The sequence below is a fragment of the Rhynchophorus ferrugineus genome, unplaced genomic scaffold (genome assembly GCF_030347505.1).
Source record: "Rhynchophorus ferrugineus isolate W39M unplaced genomic scaffold, kcgeb_rfMv2 rfM2, whole genome shotgun sequence".
NCBI classification, from domain to species: domain Eukaryota; kingdom Metazoa; phylum Arthropoda; class Insecta; order Coleoptera; family Curculionidae; genus Rhynchophorus; species Rhynchophorus ferrugineus.
Genome location: NW_027472581.1, coordinates 66,834,176 through 66,861,110, shown reverse-complemented (window position 1 = coordinate 66,861,110; position 26,935 = coordinate 66,834,176). Strand labels below are relative to the sequence as shown.

General features: G+C 29.8%; 1 protein-coding gene across 1 annotated transcript; it reads left to right on the top strand.

Annotated features, from left to right (window-relative positions):
* LOC143191266 (acetylcholine receptor subunit beta-like 2) lies at window positions 1-26,935 on the top strand. Its single transcript, XM_076396168.1, has 11 exons — window positions 1-102; window positions 5,972-6,174; window positions 9,900-10,009; window positions 13,466-13,646; window positions 17,429-17,585; window positions 17,640-17,767; window positions 19,790-19,965; window positions 25,805-25,954; window positions 26,016-26,131; window positions 26,183-26,298; window positions 26,358-26,935. Exons 1-11 carry the CDS (start codon window positions 51-53, stop codon window positions 26,574-26,576), a joined length of 1,608 nt encoding a protein of 535 aa, XP_076252283.1. The 5' UTR covers window positions 1-50; the 3' UTR covers window positions 26,577-26,935.

The following is a 26,935-nucleotide window of genomic DNA, read 5'->3' as shown; positions in this document are numbered from 1 at the left end:
CTTCAAATGACAGCTTTGTGGGCGTCATCTTAGTTTAAATTAATGTTATTATGATTGTGTTAAAGTTAATGTTGTTAAGTTTTTTGTTAAATTATTGTTATGGTAAGTATACAGCATGGCGTGGATCTATTAGAATATGTTGCATATTATCATCTTCTTGCTTTAAACTCATTTTTCTAAAACTAAACTAAAGTTAAAAACATTTCAAAAGTTATTAAATTTTTCGTTCTCCTTTTTCTTTAATATGTTATAACAGTAAAACTTTGATGCAGGACAATCCCTTTATCACATTCATATAATTAATTTTAACTAAATAATATTCTGAAATATATTTCTATAATCTAATAATATCAATTTATGAAATATTTTTATTGTTGTTTAAACAATATGTTTCAAATTTTCCTGATCCATTAAGATACAGCCATCGAAACATATTTTTTTTTATTATTATTTCTTGATTTTATATTATTTCTGTAACCTATTTAATTTGCTACCATAGGCAAAATAACTGCATATAAAAGAGATATATAAAATATACATTTAAAATAGTAAACAATCAATTGAAAAGTATTTTTACTTCTTGTATTTCTCTTGTATTTATGGATAATATATGAGTAAAGTAAATAATAATATGAGTATTAATAGTGAAAATATGTATTTATGTTAAGTTTTTCTACTATGAAATATTTTTATTAAGGAAATATTACTAAGGCTATGAATTAATTTACTAAAATACTTTTCATTTAAGGCTTTTTTTCAAAAAATGTTAACTATTCTTTTTCCGACTGTTAACTAACTCTAGCCATGAATTTTTCTATACTTCTTATATCGCTGTAATTCAAGTAAATATATAAGTAAAAACCTAAAAACAAACTATACAAAAGTCAATCTCAATTCTATAAAAATGTGTTGCTCAATCGTACCTTGCAATGTATATTGTAGCAGTTGATAATCAGAAACGATCCTATATTTCTAACAATATTTTATAACATGCAACTGAGCAAAATTGTATTTCAAAATGACGTTATAAATATCTTCTTTAATTTAATTAATGTGTGATTTTGTCATATAGTATGTACAGCCGACAACAGGCATCGATAATAGATCAGCTGATCTTGATAAAGTGTAATGCTAAAAGTATTCCAATTTTCTAACCATACTGAGATAAAACAATGCAAATTCCATTATTTTCTACATTTAAGTTTATCATAATATGTCTGAATTTCGTTACCAAAAAAAAATTTATGACAAAAACATTTTCTTCTTTGTCGTTGTAACAACCAGAAAGTATCCATTAAAAATATATTTCAGCTTCACATTTTGCAATAAACATTAAAACATATTGTTATTATTACCTATAGCCTGTCCTTTGATGTGCAATATTCTAATATAAATAAAGTAATGAAACAAAAATGTTATAAAATATAATTTATTTTAACATTATGGTACAACAATTGCATATAATAATTATAGTTATTTCAACAGCCACAATAGTATTACAATACAATACAATTGTAGGTTAGAGTTAGTTTATTATGTTTGCATTGAACTTTTTTCTAAACCACCTATGGTAATCACATAATACATATAAGTACTTTATTTTATTTTCATTAAAGAACGTATTTATCATTTTATGTTTAGTTCTGGATTCGTTCGTTGCTGTGTCAAGTAATTCTGATATCACTGTATCACTCTATAGTTTATTCTATTAAATTATGTTTAGATAAGTAATATAATACAATTTCAATCGTATTTCGTAGAATTTTCGGAGTTCATCCAAACCGAAGAGTGTTATTGTAGACAATCCTTTCCCCAAAATCAAACAATTCTTGCCTGTATATCTTTCTCGTCCTGCATATCTACTATAGAAATTATTTTCACATACCATAATAATTCGATAAATATTATTTAATATGTAGTGATAGGGAAGAAGACGTTACACTCTGTAGCCACATTATTCATCCTTCTTATCTACTGTGTATCTTTTTTCAAGCCTATTCTAAAAAAGTAAATTACATATACACAACACAACTGAACATTACATTTATATTTACCAAGTGACAACTTGAAATATTTCAATTTTTCAAGAGTTGAATTATGTTTTGCAAGCCATTCCTTAATTATAGCCTTGGCTGACTACTTGTTGGGATTTTTTGTTGGAGTCCTATCTCTGGCATGAAGAATAATGCAATGAATTATTAAAAATATTGTGATTATGAAACCTAATCAAATGTTATTCTAACTTTTACCTCTTTCCATCAACGTTTGATGTCTTTGTGCACTTTTAATTAGCGACTTGCTAAAGGTGGCCTAATGTTCCATTTTTAAATACCTGTGTCGGTACACAAATTGACATAATGAGTCTCCGTTAAATTTTCTACATGCTTTTAAAAACTGTATCCTTTTAAAAGCAAATTCTGAAACTTGCATTGGACCTTTTCGTGAGTTATTTTTATACTATTTAAATCCTGTTTCCTAACAGTATTTGAAGTGATGTCAATTCAATGCTACTTTGGATTGACTATATTTTATATAGATTTTCCTTAATTTTCTAAACTTAAGGCAATTTAATGAGAAAATAGCTCCTTAAGTTGTGATTACAGTAATTGGAAAACCATCACTCATTAAAATATATATTTCAGTTTCAATCTGTACAAGTATCAAGTACATTTAAAAGTTTGAAATTTCTTATGAAATAATCACAATGTTTAATGAGATCTTATATCTTAACTGTATTGTCAATCCCTCAAAATTACTTCTGAATGATTGCATCAGCAAACATATTTTAGTAATTTTGAGTTCTACCTGGTAAACTTCGTATCCCCTACATCTATCTTTCAAACTTTCTTCGACAATAACAATAGCTTAAAGCCTGAATAGGCTGTCAGTGATAAGAGTAACAGTGGCACATTTTATGGGGAAACAAAATTGTTGTTTTTATTATTTTTCTCGCAATTATTTCATATTTTCTCATCGTATAAATCTTTGCTAAACTTCCGCAAATATTTCAAAATTAAAATTCGCCAAATCGGTCCAGCTATTCTCGAGTTTTAGCAAGATTAACGAACAGCAATTCATTTTTTAATACGTTTTAGATATATATCGTAAAAGTAATCACATGAATCCTAAAACAAGAATGCTTTTATGTACTTTGCAACAACACAATATATTGCAATATTTAGAATTAACACCCGCATATGTTTAATAATAACTCTATATTATTCTTTATAACTAATGGTTATAATACATCATTCAGTTTGTAAAAATATACTGTCACTACTTTCTATCATCTTGCTGATAGTATACGAATCTTAATTTTAAAACACTGATAATCTATCAAAAGTAATGTCGTAATATAGCATAGAAGCATTGACAGGAATTAGTCGTGGAGTCTAGACTTCTATGGGATTTTACAGAAACTACGAGAACGTCTAAATATTACCTATGAATGCACATTGTCATGTCTCAAAATCTATCATTTAAATCTATGGCTTCGTTCAATTTCGCTTCTATTTTACACACTTTCGACATTTACATCTTCGACATAAGAATTGCCGTTTTTAGCACTTTGGAAACTACTCACAAACCGTTCTATAATAATAGCGGTCTCACCATAAGTATTTCAGGGAATATTTTTTCATTAAAAGGCGGAAAATAATTCGTGCATATCTAAAGATTCCTAGAAGAGGATTTTGTGGATTATATTGGACTCCTAAAGGGCTATCCATTAAAAACACTTCACCGATTAGTTTCAAAGGGCTTTACTTATACTGCTGAAAGTTAACATGTTGTGGAATTCTCAACAGGCTCATTTAATTTCAAGCCATCTCAGGCATACGTGGAGTGGCTTTTATTAGTAGGTTGAATGATAGGAGTGCATTTTTGAAAAACTACGAATATAGTAATTACCGATATACAGTCGTGTACCTTCATCCTCATGATATGAGAGTTTGGAATGATCCTGAGTGGTAACAAATATTAATCAAATTTGTACTCCGTAAAGGCAAGCTAAAATAGCCAACAATTTTTATGATGTGAAATATAGGGAATTTCCCTTGCAATGGAGAATAACTTGATGATTCCTATACGAATTGATTAATTTCTTTATTGCATAACATGTGTGAACTATTTATTTACTCTGTAGTTGCCACTATATAACTACAGTCCAGGAGAAGCGATCAGCATTATATATTAGTTGGTACTATACAGTCTAGTGATTTAAATGTCCATGTCCCTCTCTATTTTTTATTATCTCTCTTTCCGTTGAGCTTTTACCCCATGTTGGCCATTCTTCTTTTGACCATGTACATGATCATAACCAAATCAAAAAGTAAAAAATACAACCTTGTCCAATTTGATCATAATAACAACGTACCCGGTGTGTCGGTAATTACTTTCTGGTTTTTTAAATAAACTTCACTAGCCATAATGTATGCATTTTTATAATTTGATGCATACATGATGGCATTTTATTCTAGTGACCTCAGAACTACACAAATTACGTTCCACTGAAATAACAGCGTTATGCATCTAAAATTTCTTGAATATATTAAGTTTTGAGCATACTTTAACTTACAACAACTCAAGAATACTTCAAACATGATTCAGACAATTCAAATGTGGTTATTTCAACGTTACAGTTAAAGAACGTCCTAGTAGACCGAAAACGTTTAAATATTTGGAATTGCAGCTGTTATTGGATAGAAGGCCTAACACATACTGAAAAACGGTTGGCAGAAATGTTGAAAGCGAGCCGAGTCGCAATTTGTGAGCGATTACAAACGATAGGATAGATCCAAAAGATGGAAAGAAATGAGAAAAAAGGGCTGCCATCTCAAAAATTGCAAGCGAAAAAATCATGGTTGTCACCTGGCAAAGCCACTGTAAGGCCAACTCACCAGTTTGGATTTGATTTTGAGTTGCGAAAATTGATTAATTTAAACTATGTTTTGATGGAAAAACAAGATCACAAACATCAATACCCTTAAAGGTGATTTTGCAGCATGACAACAAAACAATAGAGCAACATTTGTAAAGGAAATGTTTAAGACACTTGGAAGTTTTATTGTACCAGCCGTACTCTCCAGACATGACTTCATTCCACTACCACCTTTTCAAAACGATGTTTCTTTTAAAATTTTTGAACGATTTTTTTTTAACTTCGATCGAAGTTAAGAAATGGCTCGATTAATGGTTTAGATGAAAGAAGAAACTGTTCTTTTGTATGTAAAATGTATAAATTCAAATGACCAATACTTTGAATAAATAAAATTTAAATTGTTGTAAATAACATTTATCAAATTACTTACACCTGGTATAGTAACCCATGTAATTTCCCAGAATTTCTATGCCCTTTCTCTCTTTCTCTATTATGTTCCTGATTATTACAACCTTGCCTGTAACTTGTATTTTCTGCACATCTTTTCATCCACCTCCTCACATCAATAATTAATGTAAGCTTAACAACAATATGTAGCGCTTGTTAACTACATTCTCTTCAACTAAACAATAACTATGCTTAAGCCATCTATAGGCAAACAGCGGAAACATATGTTACACCTATTAACTCCAACTATTAACAGCGTTATGCAATAAGTGCCCATGTATTCATCTGTATATCTTAGAAACTTTTCTATCGAAACAATCATCATTATGATTATGTGCGTGAGTATATAAAATAATTTCTTGCTAACACAATGCACATTAAAATATATTTAACCATATGTATTTAATACGTATCTTTACTCAAGTGTTCAGTATACGAAAAGGCAATAAATTTTGTACATTTAATTCAATGTGTACATTACTGTTTAAATATAACAATGATAACATCAATCGTCATGCCATTACTTATAAGAACTACATATACGCTATATATTTATACTAATTTTTGTAAATTAAATTGCGTAAATTAAGAATTGTTTTATTTATATTTTGTTATAACGTGTAGTAATACTTCTTTTTTTTTAAGTTTCTGGGGAAGTAAAACAAATCGAAGCTAACCCGGACGCCAAGCGCCTGTACGATGACCTACTCAGCAACTACAACCGACTTATCCGACCTGTTATCAATCACACTGAAACACTTACTGTTTGGCTCAGTCTCAAGTTGTCGCAGCTGATCGAAATGAATCTGAAAAATCAGGTTATGACGACAAATTTATGGGTGGTGCAGGTACGTTTGCGGCAAACTATCTACCTTTACTCCAATACATATAAAAGGATTTATTGTTTCGTATAATTTACTTGGGCTAAGAGATATTGCTGCAGTTATGTAACAGAAAATTTACAACATTCTGAATTTATATTAACTTGTTAAACAAGACTTTCATGACTTTTCGAGAAGATCTATTACATTAAGTGTATGAATAACTAGGTACTTTTTGAAGGAATTGATAAACGTTTCTTTGATGCAAATTAGACAATTCATAAATTATATTTCTGTAGAAATTTAACTAATTCAAATTCAATAATTTCAAAACTTTATTCAAAATTCTCAAATAAAACCGAAATTCATGCAAATGGAAGTGAAAGTAGAGATTTACAGTTGTAAAAATAACACTATAATATAATAACATTAATATTTATGTATAATTTTCATCAACTTCTATACACTCATTTCAATGAGTAGTGGAATGAAGTGGTTTTCCGAAAGACCTACAAAATACGACAGTGGTTATATCTCCAGTTAATATGAATTATTTTCTACGAAAACATTTTTTGAGATGTTGGTGGAGCTAGTATACACATGGCGCTTAACTTGGCCAATAAACTGGATATTAACATGAGTCCTGCTCTAATTCGCCGACTTTAATTATGGTCTTTTAACCTATGTAATAAGTGTATTATCATAGTGGATTGTTTTCTTCGCCCTTTTTTCAAAGAATTACAATATAGTCTAATTTGTTTTACTAATCTGAACGTATTCCATGAGCTCATACCCTTTGCATCCTAAAAAACTGAACACGAACTTACTTTGGTGCTGAAGAGGGGGTTCGCAGCACTTATTACACTCTTGGTTTAATTCAGTATCCTGATATATATAGTCATGAAATGAAGCAAACTAAAATTAATTAAATTATGAAATGGTGATTATGGCTTTTATAAAAATATAGTATTAAATTGGCATCTAATTGTTAGTTTATTGTTTGCGAATTTATGATACAACGCCAACTTACTAAATGTCATTGAGAATAGAGCATAACTTCTCACTAATACTAATTACTTTTAAAAAATTATCAGTCAAGCTACTTGATTGAAATTATCTTATAAAATTCAGCCATTGTCGTTATTTTCTTCTACACTCCACCTTAAATGCAATTAATTGTTGATTAGCACTTATCAGTAATAACTCCGATGATTTCCAATTTCAATAGGTTTATCTTCACTAACTATCCCATGTAAAAATATAGTTGTTTTTAGTTTCTTTCTGCAGATGTTGTTAAATAGAGTGTTGAGCATTAAATATATGCAGTTTTTTATTACCCTTAGTGTTTCAATATTCTGTCCAATAAGCGTAAAGTATATATCGATATACATCTATATCTGTCCATTAATCAGATCGGATGATAGTAAACATTTTTGTTTGCAAACTTAACTGTTTAGCACTTCACATTTAGCTGAATGGAAATTATATTGGGGTCTATTAATAGTAAAAATATCGTCTGACATAAATCTTTAACGAGTAATAATTACAATTTACCTTGGTGGATTCCAGGCATTTTGACCTTAAGACTTGAACACTTTGCATAATAACATTATCAAATACAATATCAAACATGAGGTTTCAATTACAAATAACAAGAAACCCTCCAAAATCAGAACTATAAAAACGTAATTTTTAGAACTTTATTAATGGAGTTTTTCAACACAAAATTATAAATATGGGGTCTGACATAAAACCCCATCGAGTAATAATTCCAAATTAAATTGGTAGATTTCATGCATTTTGACCTCAAAAATTCAATACTTTACATAATATCATTATTTATCAAATAAAATTTCAAATACGAGGTTTTAATTACAAATAATAAGAAACCCTCCAAAATTAGGAGTAGAAAAACGTAATTGTTTGGTACTTCATTAATGAAGTTATGAAGTCAATACAAAATTAGCCACAGTGATTACTCATAAATTCAAAAATACTTCAAAAATATAACTATTTCTTTTCATTTCTTTAACAATTAATTTCAACAACTCCATGAATTGTGTCACTCTTATTAAATAATAAACCTCTGTTAGATAACCTAACTTAGATTAATTTATATTAACAAAGTAAGACTACGTTAAATTGAAACATCTCCAATAACTTGAACGTAGGAAATATGTTCAAGAATGTAACATTTAGAGACTGGTAATAAACTTTTTCTGTTTATTTAAATCTGTTTTCGAATAATTTCATCAAATATTTTTCAGAACACACTTGCAAATTTTTTCAAATAAGGCACATTGTTATTATAACGTTACATGGGTAGTCGTTTAATGCCTTAAGAGAATTCCGTAAAAAGCCAAAGAAATATAATAATCCAAAAATAAATCTTGTAGACACGCCAAATTTTCACACTGATACAACAAAATCTTATCAGTGTGAGCTAACAGGTCAATTGTAAACTCCCCGGCCTGACACATAGTGGGCGCTACTAGAATAAAATCCATATGTTTTTTAGTTAGCCCTAACCCTAAAAAATATCCGTGCATAAATTTGACAGCTTTCGGATCATTAGTTTGTGAATTATAGCATTTTGAATGAAGCAACTTTTGGTATTGTGAAAAAAACTGGATAAAAATGAATTTCGCGTGTTAATAAAATATTGCTGTTTGAAGGGAAAAAATACAGTTGAAGCAAAAACTTGGCTTGATGCCGAGTTTTCGGACACTGCCCCAGGAAAATCCACCATCAAGGATTGGTACGCTAAGTTTGGATGTGGTGAATGATCACCGAAAACGGTAAATACAGTGGATATCCAAAAGAGGTTGTTACCGACGAAAACATTTAAAAAATCCACAAAATGATTTTGAATGACCGTAAATTGAAATTGACTGAAATAGCAGACACTCTAAAGATATCAATTCGATGTGTACGTCATATCATTCACGAATATTTGGGTATGAGAAAGCTTTGTGCAGAATAGGTTCCGCGCGAGCTCACTTTTGACCAAAAGCAACGACCAATTGATGATTCGGGGTAGTGTTTGAAGATGATCAAGCGTAATAAACCCGAGTTTTTGCATCGATATGTGACAATGGATGAAACATGGCTCCATCATTTTATCAATATCATCCGAGTGGACTGCATACGATGAACCCGCTCCAAAGCGCGGGAAAAAGCAACAATCGGCTGGTAAGATTATGGCGTCTGTATTTTGGGATACGCATGGAATAACTTGCATTGACTACCTTGAAAAGGAAAGGACCATCAACAATGACTATTACATCGCGTTATTGGGCCTTTTGAAGAATGAAATCGCCGAAAAACGGCCGCATTTGAAGAAAAAGAAAGTGCTGCTTCACTAATGCAATGCACCGTGTCACAAGTCAGTAAAAACTATGGCAAAAATCCACGAATTGGGTTGCTTCCTACTCCTTCCTAATCTACTTGCTTCCTCATCCACCGTATTCTCCAGATCTGGCCCCCAGCGACTATTTCCTGTTCTCACATCTCAAAAGAATGGTCGCTGGGAAGAAATTTTCGTCGAATGAAGAGATGATCGCCGAAACTGATGCCTATTTTGAAGCAAAGGACAAATCGTACTAAAAAATGATTATCAGCCTTGAAGGAAATTATGTTGAATTAAAAAAACTAATTTTGCCAAAAAAATTTGTTTTACTATGGTAGGCCGGGGACTTTCTAATTGACCTGTTATGTGATTATATGTATTGAATAATTATGTTTTTTTTTAGAAATGGAATGATTACAAATTAAGATGGGATCCCGAAGAATATGGAGGAATAGAAATGTTGTATGTACCTTCAGAGCATATATGGTTGCCCGATATTGTACTATTCAATAAGTAAGTTACATTTTATTACACTGTATCTATTCATATTCTAGAATATTGTTATATAACTAAATGATATAAATATCTTCTAAAATAATGAAATGAATTGATAATAAAGGAATAAAAAAAGTATTAGTTTTTATGAGCTTACAAACTACAATAGTTAAAATTGTTCCTTGCTAAAATAACTAAGCGACGCTAAGTACTTTTAAGTATATGTGATATCGACTGTCATCATTTATATGATACAAAATAGTTTATCTTAAACCTCTTGTATTTACCAAATTTGTGGAAAAGGACATTCGCTTCCATTTAAGCATTTCTCTATAATTTCTCACTGATTTTGCAACTTGGGACTAAGCATATGAATCTATAGTAGTTTTACCTTTACCAAGTTATAATGTAATTTTCAGTGACGAAACTCATTTTCATTTAGGTACTATGTTTGAAAATCTGGACGTAGATATAAAATTAAATCAAGAGTATTCTACTAAAGTATATTCTTCCCTACATCACAAGACCAGTTGCTAAGTGCAGAAGTCTATACTAGTTGAAACGAAATTACAATCAGTCACTTTACTATTGTAAGAGTAGGTTTCAGTTTCGAAAATCGTACAACATTTGTTAAGTATAAATTTAAATTAAAAAAAAATTTATTTCTATGAGGAAATCACATAATTTAGACAGATTTTGAGGAAAGAAAAAACTTTTCAATGGATCAGATAAGTCGTTATACTCTGCTAACAGTTAATGAGTCACTGCATTTATTTAAAACGTAAAAGTCGGATATAGATTGACTACAGAAGGGACATTTGAGACTATGCCCTTATATCTTTGGATCCAGATTAAGATTATACAGTTTCGTCTAGAGGCAATCAGACTACAAATAAGGAACTTAAGCTGCAGCGGACGCGAGGAAAGAATATTATTAATAGTCTGATATTACGGATATCTTAGATGACTAATAGTAGAGCAAAGGAAAATCTGAGAGGTTTATTGTGAAACATGTGATAATATACCGAACTACTCCTACTAAAAAGAAAAATGCTAACGTTGGGACATAAGACATGGAACCATATGCGCGAAAGGATGGTCATGAAAATTCTGCATCGGTATCAATGTGGATTGCTCTTCTGGACTAAACTATGACTCTTAGGAGTATTTGGAGTATCATAGTAGATCCAGTTTGCAATACTAGCCATAATACGATACAAATAAGCTCTTTTTTTGCCTGGCAAACCATGAATCTCTTTAAAATGACATTTTTAGTAAATTCGTATGATAGCTATTGCTCACCTAGGTCGTTATTTGACATTGACATTGACAAATCGTCACTTTTAAATCCTTAAAACCAAAACCATAAAGTAATATATAGAGTGTTAACTTAATACAAATAATGTCATAATTGTTTTATGTGGCCTCAGCAGGAAGGCGCTGAAAACGTCTTTTCTCTCCATTTCATTGATTAATTACAGGCACCTGTAAAGAAAATATTTTATTAGGAAAGCATTTCATTGGTTAAGTATTTCATACGCATCACGTGACCAACCGCTGACGTCACATTCCACTGATCAATTAAATTTGAAATAAAACTCAAATCTGTTTTCTCAAAACAATTTCTTAAAATAAAATTCTGTATAAATACAAATGTTATAAAATATCAAAGAGTTAAAATATAATTATATAATAAATATATATAATGAATATATTATAATGTAAATAAATGAAAAATAATTAATTATGAATGTATATAAAAAACTGCAATCAAATTGAAACCAGAACATATCCCCTGGCAAATATAATCAAAATTGTCTATAGCTCTGTTTCCCTTTTTCATATTTCTTTAGTGGTATCAATTTAAGTAAGATGTATTAAAGTTAGTATATTTTTGTTCCTTCATACTGAAAGCAGAGCAGCACAGCTGATAGTTGTGTCTGTTAATATGTTTACTTACTTGTTCAACACAAATGTATTGAGGCAAGTTATAGTTTTTACAATTTTACTGGGAACATTGTGGAACGGATAATTAAAACGGTTAAATTGCATGCAGCAACAAAAAAATAAGAAATATATATATATATATATATATATATATATATATATATATATATATATTTATAGATATATAGATATATTATGCATAGACAAATACGCTATATAATAAAAAATTAATATATAATAAACACACACATCCTTAACCTAGCTAACTTGGTTTGTTTCTTCCAAGGAAAACGAAGTCTGGTATTCTATTTCTGTACATACTCTGAATACACAAAACCTTTGAGAATGAAGATACATTATAATCAAATTAGAGCGATTATAATTAAGACACAAAAATGCTGGAAAATGCATTCCTTCAGACACACAAAAATGGCATCAGAAACAAACTGAAACAAACCATCGCGTTCTAGAAATGAGCAAATCAAATACCTTTATAGACCGTTTTAAATTAACCAATTAAAAAAGTTGTCTCAGAACCAGTATTAGTCGAACCATGCAAAACATTTCGTCGGTTTCGCCTATTTAAGTAAAACCTCTATATATACTCTACGACCAAAGTTAACAATTCGGATATGACGGAGCAGCATCACCATATTCCTAAACAGAATAGATGTCAAATTGCATTTTGGACGTTCCTTGATTAGCATCTTTATGAAAGATTAATATCTATATACATCGAATAATTACTAAACGGAAAACGGAAAAATAATTAACGACTATCGAATTATTGAACAGTTGGAAAGATTTTTTAAGAATTATATACATTCACATTATTCCACAAAATACATCACATTTAGGAGAGATGAATTTACCTAAAAGGACCTTAAATGTGCGGTTGGTCATCAAGAACATAGAAGATCAGCAAGAGAGAGCCAAAATCTAAATTTTAAGTTGCTTCTTTTGTTGTATTATTTTAGATCACAATCTTACATGATAATATTACAAAACATAAACCATTTAGAAAGAAAGACTTTAGAAAGAAAATTTACAGTAAAATATATATGTTTACAAGATATGTACAACAAATGTTGTTTTTCAAATATTTATATTTATATAATTTAAAAATGCACCTTTTACCCAACAAACCCAATAATTGCTATCGTCATTTTAAAATTGAAAATTCTCCGCTTTCCTATTCAAACAGTATAGAAAAACAAATTCGCTTTATAATATCCGCAGCGATCAAATGAAACGATCAAAATAAATAAAGAAAAACAATATATTTAAAAAAATACGTTTTTCCCAAAGAAAAAACAACTAAAAAAACGAATTCGGATGCACACTGTGTTAGTTTAATAACTGTAAATACTCCATACAAAAGTTTTTCTTTTTTAATTTGCGAAAATCAATATAAAAATAGTTGAAATATTTATGTTACACTTTTATTAGTTGTTTTTATTTTCTGACGTTGTTTGCGAAACGACATTTTATTTAGTTATGTTCAAATTGTTTGTTATTCTGTTGCAGCGCTGATGGTAACTACGAAGTTACTTTGATGACGAAGGCGACACTGAAGTATACCGGAGAAGTCATCTGGAAACCACCGTCCATATACAAGTCATCTTGCGAAATTAACGTTCAATATTTTCCTTTTGACGAGCAAAGCTGTTTGATGAAATTTGCATCCTGGACGTATAACGGACTTCAGGTATTTTTTTTTAGTTTTCAAGTATATAACTTATATTCTACAGATCTTTTAGCAAATTTATTTCATAAAAAACAAGTGCAACAATAATATTGTTAATAATATTCTAAAGACTTGTTTTATTTCTTTGACAATTTCTTTTAACTCGTTCAACTATTCCACGACTATATGGTCTTGCCTTCTCTCCAGTTTCCGGGAGTTCATAATATGGATAGATCTACTAGGATATTAAAAATATACTTAAGGATTTGTTACGTTGAGCATTCTTGTAAAAATATATTCTATATTATTCTTAATTTTCTCCTTAAGAAGTTCTATTTTTTACAGATGATCAGTAAAAAACGTATATTATATATATTAAATATTATATAGTGCGTCTGTTACGATACTATACGTCTGTTACGGACTGTTTATTCGAAAGAACAGTGACATGTATTAAAAGTGAATAATGTAACAAGCAACGGTGTAACCACCGTTCAAAAAGTCGGCACATCTTTCCGTTAAATAAAATATTTTTTGAATAAACTAACTGTCATATATTGTTCTATATTTAATTCGAACATCACACGCGGGGCTTTCAAATGTGCTAGAAGCTACAGCCTTTCGCGATTACATCAAGTCATAGTATACAGGTTACCGCATTGCCCACCTAACTAATTTGTCAAAAATCATTATCACCACTTCTACATTTTTTGTACCAATGTGTACATATGTCATAAAGCACTAAGTGCATTTTCTCCCGTCGGAATTCGTATACAGTGCAATGCTGAATGCGTTAGTTTTATTGTTTTGAAAACTAGCTCTTTAATATTTCAATTCTTTCAAAACAACAAAAACCGTATAAAAATTTCAGTTTCTGTTTTTTTAATTAAAACGTAATGAAAAAATCACTGAAAATATGTCGAACTACAATATTATCGAACGAAAATATATATTTAGATAAAAGATTATAAACACTCCATTTTATGATTATGAATTAATTTTCTGAAACATATAATCTAATATCCTTGGCACAACTAATAAATGAATACTTAATACTTTAGCAATTTTTAATGTATTCATGAATATAAATAATTCCCAAATTTTAAATATATTTTGTAGCTACTAAATTACTACATAAACAGATAAATTCATACAAGTAAGTAAATAATAACATTTGTTCGTTCAAACGTGATAAATAATAAAATAGTTTAACAGAGAAATTGAACCGACTTTAAAATATAAATAAGAAACTCACTAGAAGGTAAAAAATAATCAAACTTAGATTTAAAAAAAAAAGTTTTAAAATAAAATAGATACGTAATAATTGTTGTAACAACTAAATAAAAATAAACAAAAGTCTTATTTAACCTATCTACTACATGTATTTTATATTCTACTATATATACACAATTTAGCTTAATACCTACCTAAACCTATTTATCTATTTACAATATTGTTTTAACTACTACCAATTGATCACGTTGAAGTCGGCACGAGCAACAAATTAGACTTTTCTATAGATAGATAGATTCTATAGATACTATTTAGGTCGTATGTTGATACTGGCCAAACAATTATAAGAAAAGATAACACTGAAAGACATATATGGAGAAGCATATTGATCTTGTAAACCCATGGATAAAAATAATCTTGGATTATTTCGTATAGCTTTATCAAGACAACAAAATCATCATTAGATGGGTATTTCCTTCGCTAGTAATAATTATTAATCGCATTGCGTGAAGAAGTGTTAAGCCAGCCTATTTAGACAAGTCTTAAGTAACTGGCTAATTAGACAAGTCTTCATACACTCGTCAACACAAGTATACATAGTCTTCACAAAGTCACTACACGAGTTTTCATACCTACGTACACACGAGTATTAATACAGTTGTCAACACAAGTAATCAATCTTCATAAAAATCAGACGAGTCACCACACAGTCGTCAACGCATGTATTGACGAGCCTTCAACTTCACAATAGGTGCCACTTTGACAGTGTGAAAGTTATATTTAGAGCCTATTTAGACAGCCTATTTAGACAAGTCTTCATACAATCGTGAACACAAATATACATAGTCTTCACAAAGTCACTACACGAGTCTTCATACCTACGTACACACGAGTATTAATACAGTTGTCAACACAAGTAAACAATCTTCATAAAAATCAGACGAGTCACCACACAGTCGTCAACGCATATTCATTATAACATGTATTCACGAGCCTTCAACTTCACAATTGGTGCCACTTTGACAGTGTGAAAGTTATATTTAGAGCCTATTTAGACAGCCTATTTAGACAAGTCTTCATACAATCGTGAACACAAATATACATAGTCTTCACAAAGTCACTACACGAGTCTTCATACCTACGTACACACGAGTATTAATACAGTTGTCAACACAAGTAATCAATCTTCATAAAAATCAGACGAGTCACCACACAGTCGTCAACGCATGTATTGACGAGCCTTCAACTTCACAATAGGTGCCACTTTGACAGTGTGAAAGTTATATTTAGAGCCTATTTAGACAGCCTATTTAGACAAGTCTTCATACAATCGTGAACACAAATATACATAGTCTTCACAAAGTCACTACACGAGTCTTCATACCTACGTACATACGAGTATTAATACAGTTGTCAACAGAAGTAAACAATCTTCATAAAAATCAGACGAGTCACCACACAGTCGTCAACGCATGTATTCACGAGCATTCAACTTCACAGTTAGTGCCACTTTGACAGTGTGAAAGTTGTCGTTACCTACCCTTTATATCCGTCCGTAATCTTTGTAATTTAAGTTTTACTTTAAATAAAGTCGTTCTAACTTTACCATTTTTTCTCTTATAATCGGAAGGAAAAAAACGCGCAAAGCTATATATCAGATGCTTTTATTCTGCGCATTCTTTCACATTAAAAACGCATTTATTGAGAAAAATTGGTGCAATATATATTAATTCAGATATTTTCCATCATATCATCATTTTAATCATATACTACAAACATCCCGACATCGTTCGCCTGTCAAACCATGCTGCATCGCGCTATAACAACTGGTACTCGTAATTAGAAAGCAGCGTGTCTGGTTGGCCTAAGAGAACTTCCTATTCCAGCTGCAAATGGGTATCCTTCTCAACTCTTGCAATTACTATTCGTCATTATAATTTTTTTCAACAATACATTAAATTTATCCATTTGACGTTGATACACATCTGCACAAAAAGTTTGATTCGGTTTAACCAACTCGTTATACACTACACTTTGCTGATCATGCCATATGGGCTTACACCACAGCTTTATGGTCATGAATATTCCTTTTCAGTATCTGTTAATGGTTGATAAATAATCTCGTCTTATTAGTAAACAAAGACCCATAAAATTCCATCAAGTTCTATAATAATCTGAAAAACAAAGCAAACGCACATATTATGCTCATAAAAGTATCATGATTATTGTTTCAAAACTTTCCATTCTCTATCTACCATGAAATATATTTTTATTTAGAATACCGTTTATGTAAAAATATATAATAAATTCATTGTTTTAGATATATTATCTTACAGCAAGAATATTAAGTAATAATGCGTAAAAATAAAATAATATGTTTATGAACTGTTTTATATAAACTGTATTATTTATTATTCCATAAGACTTAATTCTGAAGAGAATGGATTAAGTAGTGACTGTTTATATAAATAATATTTTATAAACTATTGGTTATTAAACTAATTATTTATTAGTGCGTGCTATTATTTATTGGTGCAGTTTCATGGAAACAAGTGATTGTTTTAAAATAGGTTGACTTAAAGCACATGGATCAACAACCTGGTAGTAATATAATCAAAGTAGGCATTGATCTATCGGAATTCTACTTATCAGTCGAATGGGATATCTTAGCTGTACCTGCAACCAGGAACGAAGAGTACTACCCAGATAGTCAGGAGCCCTTCTCAGGTCTGTTATTTACGTGTAATTTAATAACAATATGATGTGAAACACTTTTTACAGATATTACGTTCAAAATAACCATGAGAAGAAAAACTTTATTCTATACTGTCAACTTGATTATACCTTGTGTAGGTATTACCTTTCTAACCGTTTTGGTGTTCTACCTACCATCAGATTCAGGAGAAAAAGTAAGTTTTAATTAATGCTAATATTTTTAAGGATAAAGATAAAATAAACTATAGATCATCTTAAACCCAAACCTATATCAGAAGTTATTCAGGCCAGTCAGGCGTTGTTTTAGTTCAGTCTAGTTAAATTTTTAAAAAAATATAAGATAGATATATAACATAAGATATTCACAAAATCAAATAGACATCACTCAACAATTTAGGTCAGATGGATTATATTAAAAAATAACTAACAAAATATCTATTAAAAGAATATAGAAATTAAAAAATATAGATGTGATATCCATACTGCAAATATAAAGCTATTTAATTTAATTTTAACCTTAAAGCTATTTAATTTAAACCTAATTGAGGTCTAATTGACTTTATCATACAGAAAATCATAATCATACTACAAACTACATTACCACTCTTATTACCTTGACGAAAATCTGGACAATAATAAATAAATCTCATTTAACATCACCATCAAACAAATAAATTAATTAAAATTGAAATAAAATTAAATTAGATTGATAAAATTGATGAATTTGAATTGATTCAAGATGGATATTGAAGAAACTACTAACCTGTATGTTTCCGAAAACTGAATTATAATGCTTCTGACAATAAAGGGTAAGGTTTAAAAATAACAATAAGGCAAAGCACAAGAAGGCAAAACTGTACTATCTAAATGTCAACAAAACAAAAAAAATTCGTTTGCGAAAAAATTAATATTTTCTAAATGTCTAAGGAACTTGAGAGATGATCAAAAGAATTATTTTTTCTTCATTAGGCGGTTAAAAAATTACATCGGCCAACACTCCCGATGAAGAGTGGACAAAATAAGTAGCGATTGCTGGTTCATACCAAGCGGACGGATGTAACGGAACCTTACCTATTCCAAGTAAATAGAACAATCCATTGTTCAACTAAATAACTAAAGAAATGTTTAACGAGATACATAAAAATATCTGTATCAATCAAAACAGTTTCCATTATTTTTTAAAACATCAACTTTCCCTTCTTCCTAGCAACATGATGATACCGTGTCGAAATAACGACATTGATTTAAAAATCATCGATCCATTTTTGTAATTCTTCCGCATTTCTGAACGTGTGCCAACCAAAATATGCTGCAATGATCTACACTTTGTTGATACCACCACATGCCCAGCAAGAATGAATAATTTGCCTCGGTGTCGATATGAATAGTTTTGCTAGACTAAATCATGTGATTGTAGTAATACATCCACATTTCATTGACAGTTACAGAAGATTTACAAACAGAAAACATTGTTTATAACCGAAATGGCATTTTTAATAGGGTATCACTAATATGGTGGTCATTTTCTCTCCTGTTGGATTTATTACATCTGGAAACAGTTAATTCGTCAGCTGCTAATTGACTTTGAGTTTGAACTAGGGTTTCTTTCAATCAGTCTTAAAATTCATTATATCACCACCAAGGCGTTCTTTGTTATTGAGATCAAAATCTACTTTTAAATATTTAAAATCAAATCGCATAATTATGATATGATGGAGCATTATCATAAGTTTATAAAAATGTTTCATCGGCTTCGGTAGAATATTTCTTCAAATAAACGGACAAAATTAATACAGCTCAAAGATGCAATGTTGATCGTTGCATGACTAGCGTCTGTATACACTAAATTATTCAATGATACTAAATGGAATCATACTATTGTTTTATATAGACAAATATCAAAATCATCGAATTTAACAGCTAGATTAGGATGTTTAACACTTGTTTACAAAAATTATTCGCATTTTCATTAATAATATCGCTGATCAAAATACATACAAGCACCTAAGAATTAAAAAAACCTATTAAAAAAGTAAATTTGTTTAGATGTATTTCATATTTCAAACATATGGAAAGTTATATTATGCTAGGATACCATATATCTATATAGATATACAAAGTTTTTGAAAAAGTATAATAAACTGGGAATATTTCTCATGATCGAAAAAACTTTCCTGGGATATGATTAAGCCTTCAAAATTTATGTTTATTTCCAGGTAACATTGTGCGTGTCAATTCTGCTGTCGCTAACCGTGTTCTTCTTGTTATTGGCCGAAATCATACCACCTACATCTTTAGCGGTGCCGTTATTAGGGAAATATTTATTATTCACCATGATATTAGTAACGTCTTCGATATGGGTGACGGTTTGCGTGCTCAACGTGCATTTCAGGTAAGATTTAGAATAGTTGGGAAACGTTATATATTTAATCCGTGGAAAGGTCCGTTGTGAAAGATGGGCGTTTCTTACCCCGACTGATTTATTTCGATTTCAATTTCGGTAATGTAACGTTCATTCTCTTCGGAGCGGCAATATTAAACGAGTCTAATGTCTTCGATATCGTAGACAATGCGCAAACTTAAGTAATGAATTATTCCTAGCATTCCATGCAAAATTATTTCGAAAAAAGTTATTCTTGATTCTTGCCCGTTCAAGTAGAAAAATACCCAGACCGTAAAATGAGTTAATTGATTAAAATGAAGTTTTTCGATATAACTTTTGTTAGAAAATTGCCAAAACTTTTGTATGTTCCAAAACTGTCTATTAAAAATATATATTTAATACTCCAATAAAATCACTAATATAACATATCAAAACTTTGGATTTCTTTTGTTACTTAATAATTCTATACATATATTAAGATTTCAGTCACAATATCAACATATAATACAGTTAATTTTAGTACATAATTTATAAAATTACAAATTAAAAACAGTTTTAGTCAAGGAAAGAATAGACGTCTTGTTAAACCGCGATACAAAACGATACTGAGGGTTTTTATCTATTAGAATAAAGACGACAGTAAAAAGCCTATACATAAAGTGTTGATTGGTTTATCAGAGTTGTGTTTAGAAGTCATTTTTTGGATAATTTTGTACTTACATTTTGTTGAGGTAATATGAGGTTAGGTAAAATTAGCGGCAGGTAATGTGGAAATAATGTATAATGTATGAATTTTTATTAAAATATTATCCTTTATAACATTAATTTTGTATATTGCTATGGAACAAAGGGTATATTTTTATGACAAGAGAGACAGAACTTATTTGAAAATTATAGTAAAGGTAAGAATAAATATGGTCATGATTGTATACGTTTATTTTATATTTATTATAATACTTATATCTTTCTGATTTTACAGATATTGCAAAAGATGAAAAAAGCTAAATATTTAAATGAAGTTTCAATTTTCAGCATAGTGTAAATATAAGGTGTACTTAATAGAAAGTAGTTGGAGTAAATTGATAACATAAGACTTGAAGCTTTGTGATTTATTATTTCTTTTGGTTTATATAACTCCGGGTGCAGATATATTGCATATATTGCTATGATAATGCAGAAATATTATATTATTTAAGACATTTTATTGCAATTAATGGAATAAAATAAATAAAGGAAATGTAATCTAAGCAATACACATTTAGACACATACACACAAACCATATAAATAAAATATTAAAACAAGGATTTGAATAAACATAACTTATCTGACATTTTCCTCTCGTATTGCTTATTTGGTTCTTTTGCTTCTCACTGTGTGATTTTCTGGTATAATTATTTTTACTATTTATTAATTTTACTTTACATAGAGTATTTTCTATCGTATACTCAGGATAGCTACAGATACTTACGTATGCACACAAATCCTACACACTCTACATTACAAAATTTTACATTCTGCTCTCTTATGGGCTCTAATAGTTGTTCTATCCTGACAGTTACTAGCGTTTGGTCTTTCGATATCCAAAATACGTTTTGAAACTTTAATAATAATTGTTGGCAAAACATTTTCTATAGTTAAATTATTAATTTTAATCAATTATCACCAAATATAAATCAATTCAATATACTATATTCGACATTAATTTAACATAACAAAGTCAACCTTTATCACTTGAAAGATTGCAGCTTTATAGTCATGATCCACCACAAGATCTAGTAGCTCCGCCATCAATTGAGATTCCAAAAACTCCATTTGCCGACAACGAACCAATAATAGACTAATTGCAGAAAACAAAAAGTAAAAATAACTAAAATTACCAGGACCAATGGGGAGACATTATTTCAACGACTTGCATAAATTTGATGTTCAAAGAGGGTACCATCAGTGTGGAAGAAAGCAATAATAAACAAGCTGAAAAGAGCAGGTTGAATTTAGATTAAATCGCGGTTATGTAGATAATATTTTCCTATACATATTAGATGTGGTAAGCGTACAATTGTCGTCTCGCTCTCTTTTCAATTACATACATTGACATGGTGTTCAATATTTTGCTATAAACTTGGTAAAGCTCATATTCGATAATGATAGCGCTATATTCACTGACACAGTTGATGATACTTCTAGCATTCTTCACGATATAATGCACAATGGCGAGCCATTTGACTTGAAACTTAATAGAGAAAACACCAAAGTATTGACTACTAATGGATCATCTGCTAATGGAATCCAGTTAGAGCAAATGTTCAAGTACTTGGTACAAGAAAATGGCATTTACTACTGTAGCAATAAATCGAATCGGTCAAGCTGTAAGGACTTTTCTGCTCTGGATTTTACGCCTGGAAAAGATAAAATGTTATAATCAAGACTAAAATCCATTTACTACGAACACTTATCTTGCCAATCTGCCTGTACGACTTTGAGGCGTAGACACTGTTATTATCTGACATTTCTAAACTTGAGGTATTTCAAATTTTATACTTAAGGCAAATTCTAAATATTTCTTCCCGAGATCTTATTATAGATTAACTACTGTATTAAATATGTCATAATTAGTGCGCATTTAAGCAACACATACAGAGGCGCATATTACAATAGTTTGGATATTCTTCACAGATTTCTGTCGAAAATCAAAGAGAACGAACTGAAAATAAATGGTAACATTATACGAGACCAGAACAGTTGCAGCTGCCAACTGCTGCTCCAACAACAACGTATTGGTTAAGGAGTAGACACTTTCTCAAAGACTCGGCTATAGTCATGATGACTATTAGCTTCGTTAGAAGATATTTAAGTTGATTCTTTTTCTATAGAAATTCAGTAGCACATGCAACAAGAACTTATTTTTAAGTAAAGCAAGTTGCAATGGTTTTGACAGATGACAAAGGTCGCAAATATTAAACCAATGCATAGGCTTGTGACAAGCCACAGTGCAAGTTTTTAACATTGTCTAGACGGTAATACGATAATTTATGTTCTGAAATATCATGCATATTATATCCAGCAAGCCATCACCAGAAACTATTTTCCAATCAACCAATCAGTTTCAAGGCCACACTTGACTTCAATCTTTTAAATCCCCTTGAATTTTCGGACCGATCCAACTAGTTAAATGTCATGTGTGTGAGGGTAAATATATACAAAAACGACTTCGGGAAGCCTGGGAAGCAGCTTCAAATAATTATACAAGTTACAAATATAATAATTCTGATTTTATAAAATAATGTAATTAATAATTAATAATAACATAATTAATAATAATTAAATGATGAATTTAACATACTTTGTCTATCTAGTGTTTGATGGGGTTTCCTACCATACAAAATTTCTGACAGTAGAGTACATACATTAGCATACTATGTTATAAATAGTAGCAAAAACTAATTTTATTATAAACTTTTTATATTGTAAAGAATTTGAAACTAGTATTACTTCACTGACTTTAGTTATTAAATATAAATTTTTTGGTGCTACTCGCTATATTCTAGGAATCACTTTCCCGGAAACCACTATATCGCATTGGATATATAAACATATATATTATGTTTATATATTGAAAGTTTAATTGTCATATTTGCTGATAAATATATAAAAACACATTTATAAAAATATTTATAATACATATGCCCAAACACAGTGTTACAGGAATCAATCAGAAATCAACGTTATCATTATTCAATGAATTAATTATGAATAAATTAATGAATATTAATTTATAACTACTCTATATAACCATCCTTTTTATTTCTCACTGTATGTAACATTTATACAGCCATATTCGACTTTTTAAAGCAAAAATTACATGTAATCATTTTACCATTAATTCAATGGAATTTTGTTAGATTCCAAAGTGTCTCAAATCTTTTTAACTATATCAGATGATGAGGTAAAAAGCAACTTATAACCTTCTTTAAACAAAAATATTAAATAAATATTGATTTCCATCAGGACATGTAATTTAATTATTCTCTTCCAACGTTTTTTAAATCTATATATGTTCAAGTAATATTTTCTATAAATTCCTGTTCTACATGTATATAACCGAGTTATAAACTCGTTCAACCTCTTTATACCACCTATAAAACGCTAATTTCTTGGGGCGGATTTAGAGTATTGTATTATTGATTGAATATTAATCATGTTTGAATAAAGAAGGACATTTTTAAATTATATACTTGGTTAGTTTTTAATTAAAAAATATGAAAATTTTATTGAAGAATGTTGATGAACAAATTTGTTAGATTATTTGAGGTTAATAAACTAATTTTCACTTGCAAACATTACTTATTGATACTGACTAAATTTGTAAAATTAAATATACATAAATGTATGCTATATAAAAAAGGTGATTTTGAAGGTGATGGCAAAGGTAATATCTTAATCTCATTTTATTTAAATATGTTTTTGATTTAGACATTGATATAGTTCAACAATTAGGCTATTGTAACTACTCCATTATTTGTAGTAATAACATAAATATTTTTGATTTAGACATTGATATAGTTCAACAATTAGGCTAGTGTAACTACTCCATTATTTGTAGTAATAACATAAATATATTGATCATAAAAGACAAGAAAACCAATAAATTTGTCAAATTTTAAACATTAATGGAGGTAATATTAAAGTAATATGTCTGTAGACTTGATTATTATTTTAACTAAACAATGATATATACACATTTTAGAGATTACAAGGATAGAATTAAAGAAGTAAATAAATAAATAACAATGAAAAAAACACATATTCAATTTTAAAATTTTATTAGGATTTAACAAATATTCATAGAAAATATTCATGTAACATATAATTACTAACATCTAAGTTATTTTCAATTTGCTTGTTAGAATGTCCATCTAAGAATCTTTTCAATAAATCACTGTACGAAACATGACCTTAATACCTATTTTATTTTAAATAGAAAGGCATGATTTGTTCCCTCTTTGTTCCACTCTTCTACCTTGAGTAACCGTTAGATCATTAGGGTGTCGTTGAAAATTAATATTATATATTTTTATGAAACTATATAAATCGACTCTTGTCAGCATATTGATACTTTTAAGAGCATTATTCCCTACCAATCTAGCATTCTTCAAAATCCTTTCAACAGTTACACCTGCAGTCAATTGATCTTTGATTTTATTCTCATCGGCTTTTGTCAATTTTTAGTAACAAATTTCATATTTATGCCCCATATGTGTGTCAATATATTCAACGGATACTTCACCTAAAACAGATGGTATTACTAAAACATATAACGACTAAAATATAGTTATAATTGTTACCAGTGAATGCAATTTTTGTTATTATTCTTGATGGACAAACTCCATTAATGAATTGACTATTTCTAGCTGGTGGTTGAGGCACTATAAATGGATTTTCATAACCTTAGTTGAAATAATGGATTATACCCACGAATATGTTTTCTTGCAGAATTGACACAGTAAATTATGTTTATTATCAGCTTTCAACGAACTATCCTACTCGGATGCGGCGTCGAAAATGGCAATCGCGTAGCGATAATTCCAATGATTCCCAATTGTAAATTCCGATTTTACCCGAACGCACAGGGTCTACAAAATAACGTATACTTAGATAGTTTAACACTTGCTTGTACTGATACTTCTCATTTTCATCAATAGAATCGCTAATCAAGTTGCTTACAAGTACATAAAATGTAATATTTCGCACAAACAAGATGTTTACGGAAAAACAGCATTTTGTCATGTTTATCATGTTACGTCGGGTCGTCCAGTTATGAAGATATTCTTATTTTTATATGTTTTACAGATCTCCATCGACACATAAAATGTCGCCATTATTTCGCAAGATATTCCTTCATATAATGCCTAAAATGTTAATAATGCGCCGTACAACATACACCATTCCAGAATACGACGACTCCCAACCACCAAGAGGGTACCCTAATGGAGACATGGAGTATGTGTGTCTAAGTATGTTTTGTTTTCATTTATTAAATCGTCGACAATTTTATTAACAGCCTTAATATACCAGAACCCTTCACGAGTGATTTCAAAATCACCACCAGAGAACCAAGCTTTGTTCTCCAGAACGTCGATCCAGACGACATGAACAAAATGAAGGCACATTCATCCAGTAAGTAACATTAAGTTATTAATATTCGAAATTTAATATTCGATATTACAGTGGGTGGTTCCTCTACCAATATAACACCGAAGAATTTATCCGCCAACGTATTAGCAGCTTTGGAAGGTGTTCGATTTATAGCACAACATATTCGAGATGCTGATAAAGATAATGAAGTAAAAACACCTAAAACAAAACTCTTGAGTGACTCTTAATAACGTAATATATATTTTAGATAATCGAGGATTGGAAATTTGTGTCGATGGTGTTGGATAGATTTTTCCTGTGGGTGTTTACCTTGGCTTGTATAACCGGAACATGCGGTATAATTTGTCAGGCGCCATCTTTATATGACACGAGGATCCCAGTTGATCAAAAACTAAGCGAAATACCATTAAGCAAGATTTTTCAAAATCAGTTACCTCCATTACCTCCTGGTTTACCTCCAGTTTAAAATCAAGTTGCGTAAAATTAGTTTTTTTCTATACTTTCTGCTATAAATAAACAACAATTATAAACGAAACTAAGTTAATAAAATTATCATAACCCAATCACTAGTTAAATCATGCCAATATGGTGAATGTTCTTATTTCACTCTCAGTATCTTCATAGAGTTCGTCTAGTTGAATTTTGTAGAAAATTATTAAATAATAAATAAGTTATTTTATCAACATTTTTAATACTAATTTTTTATTATAATAATTATCAGGTTATTCATTGTAAAAGATATCGTTTATTATATGCAAATTGTTAAAAACTAGTCTTCTAATGTTATAAATGAATTACCAACGATTAATTAAAATGTTAACGTTT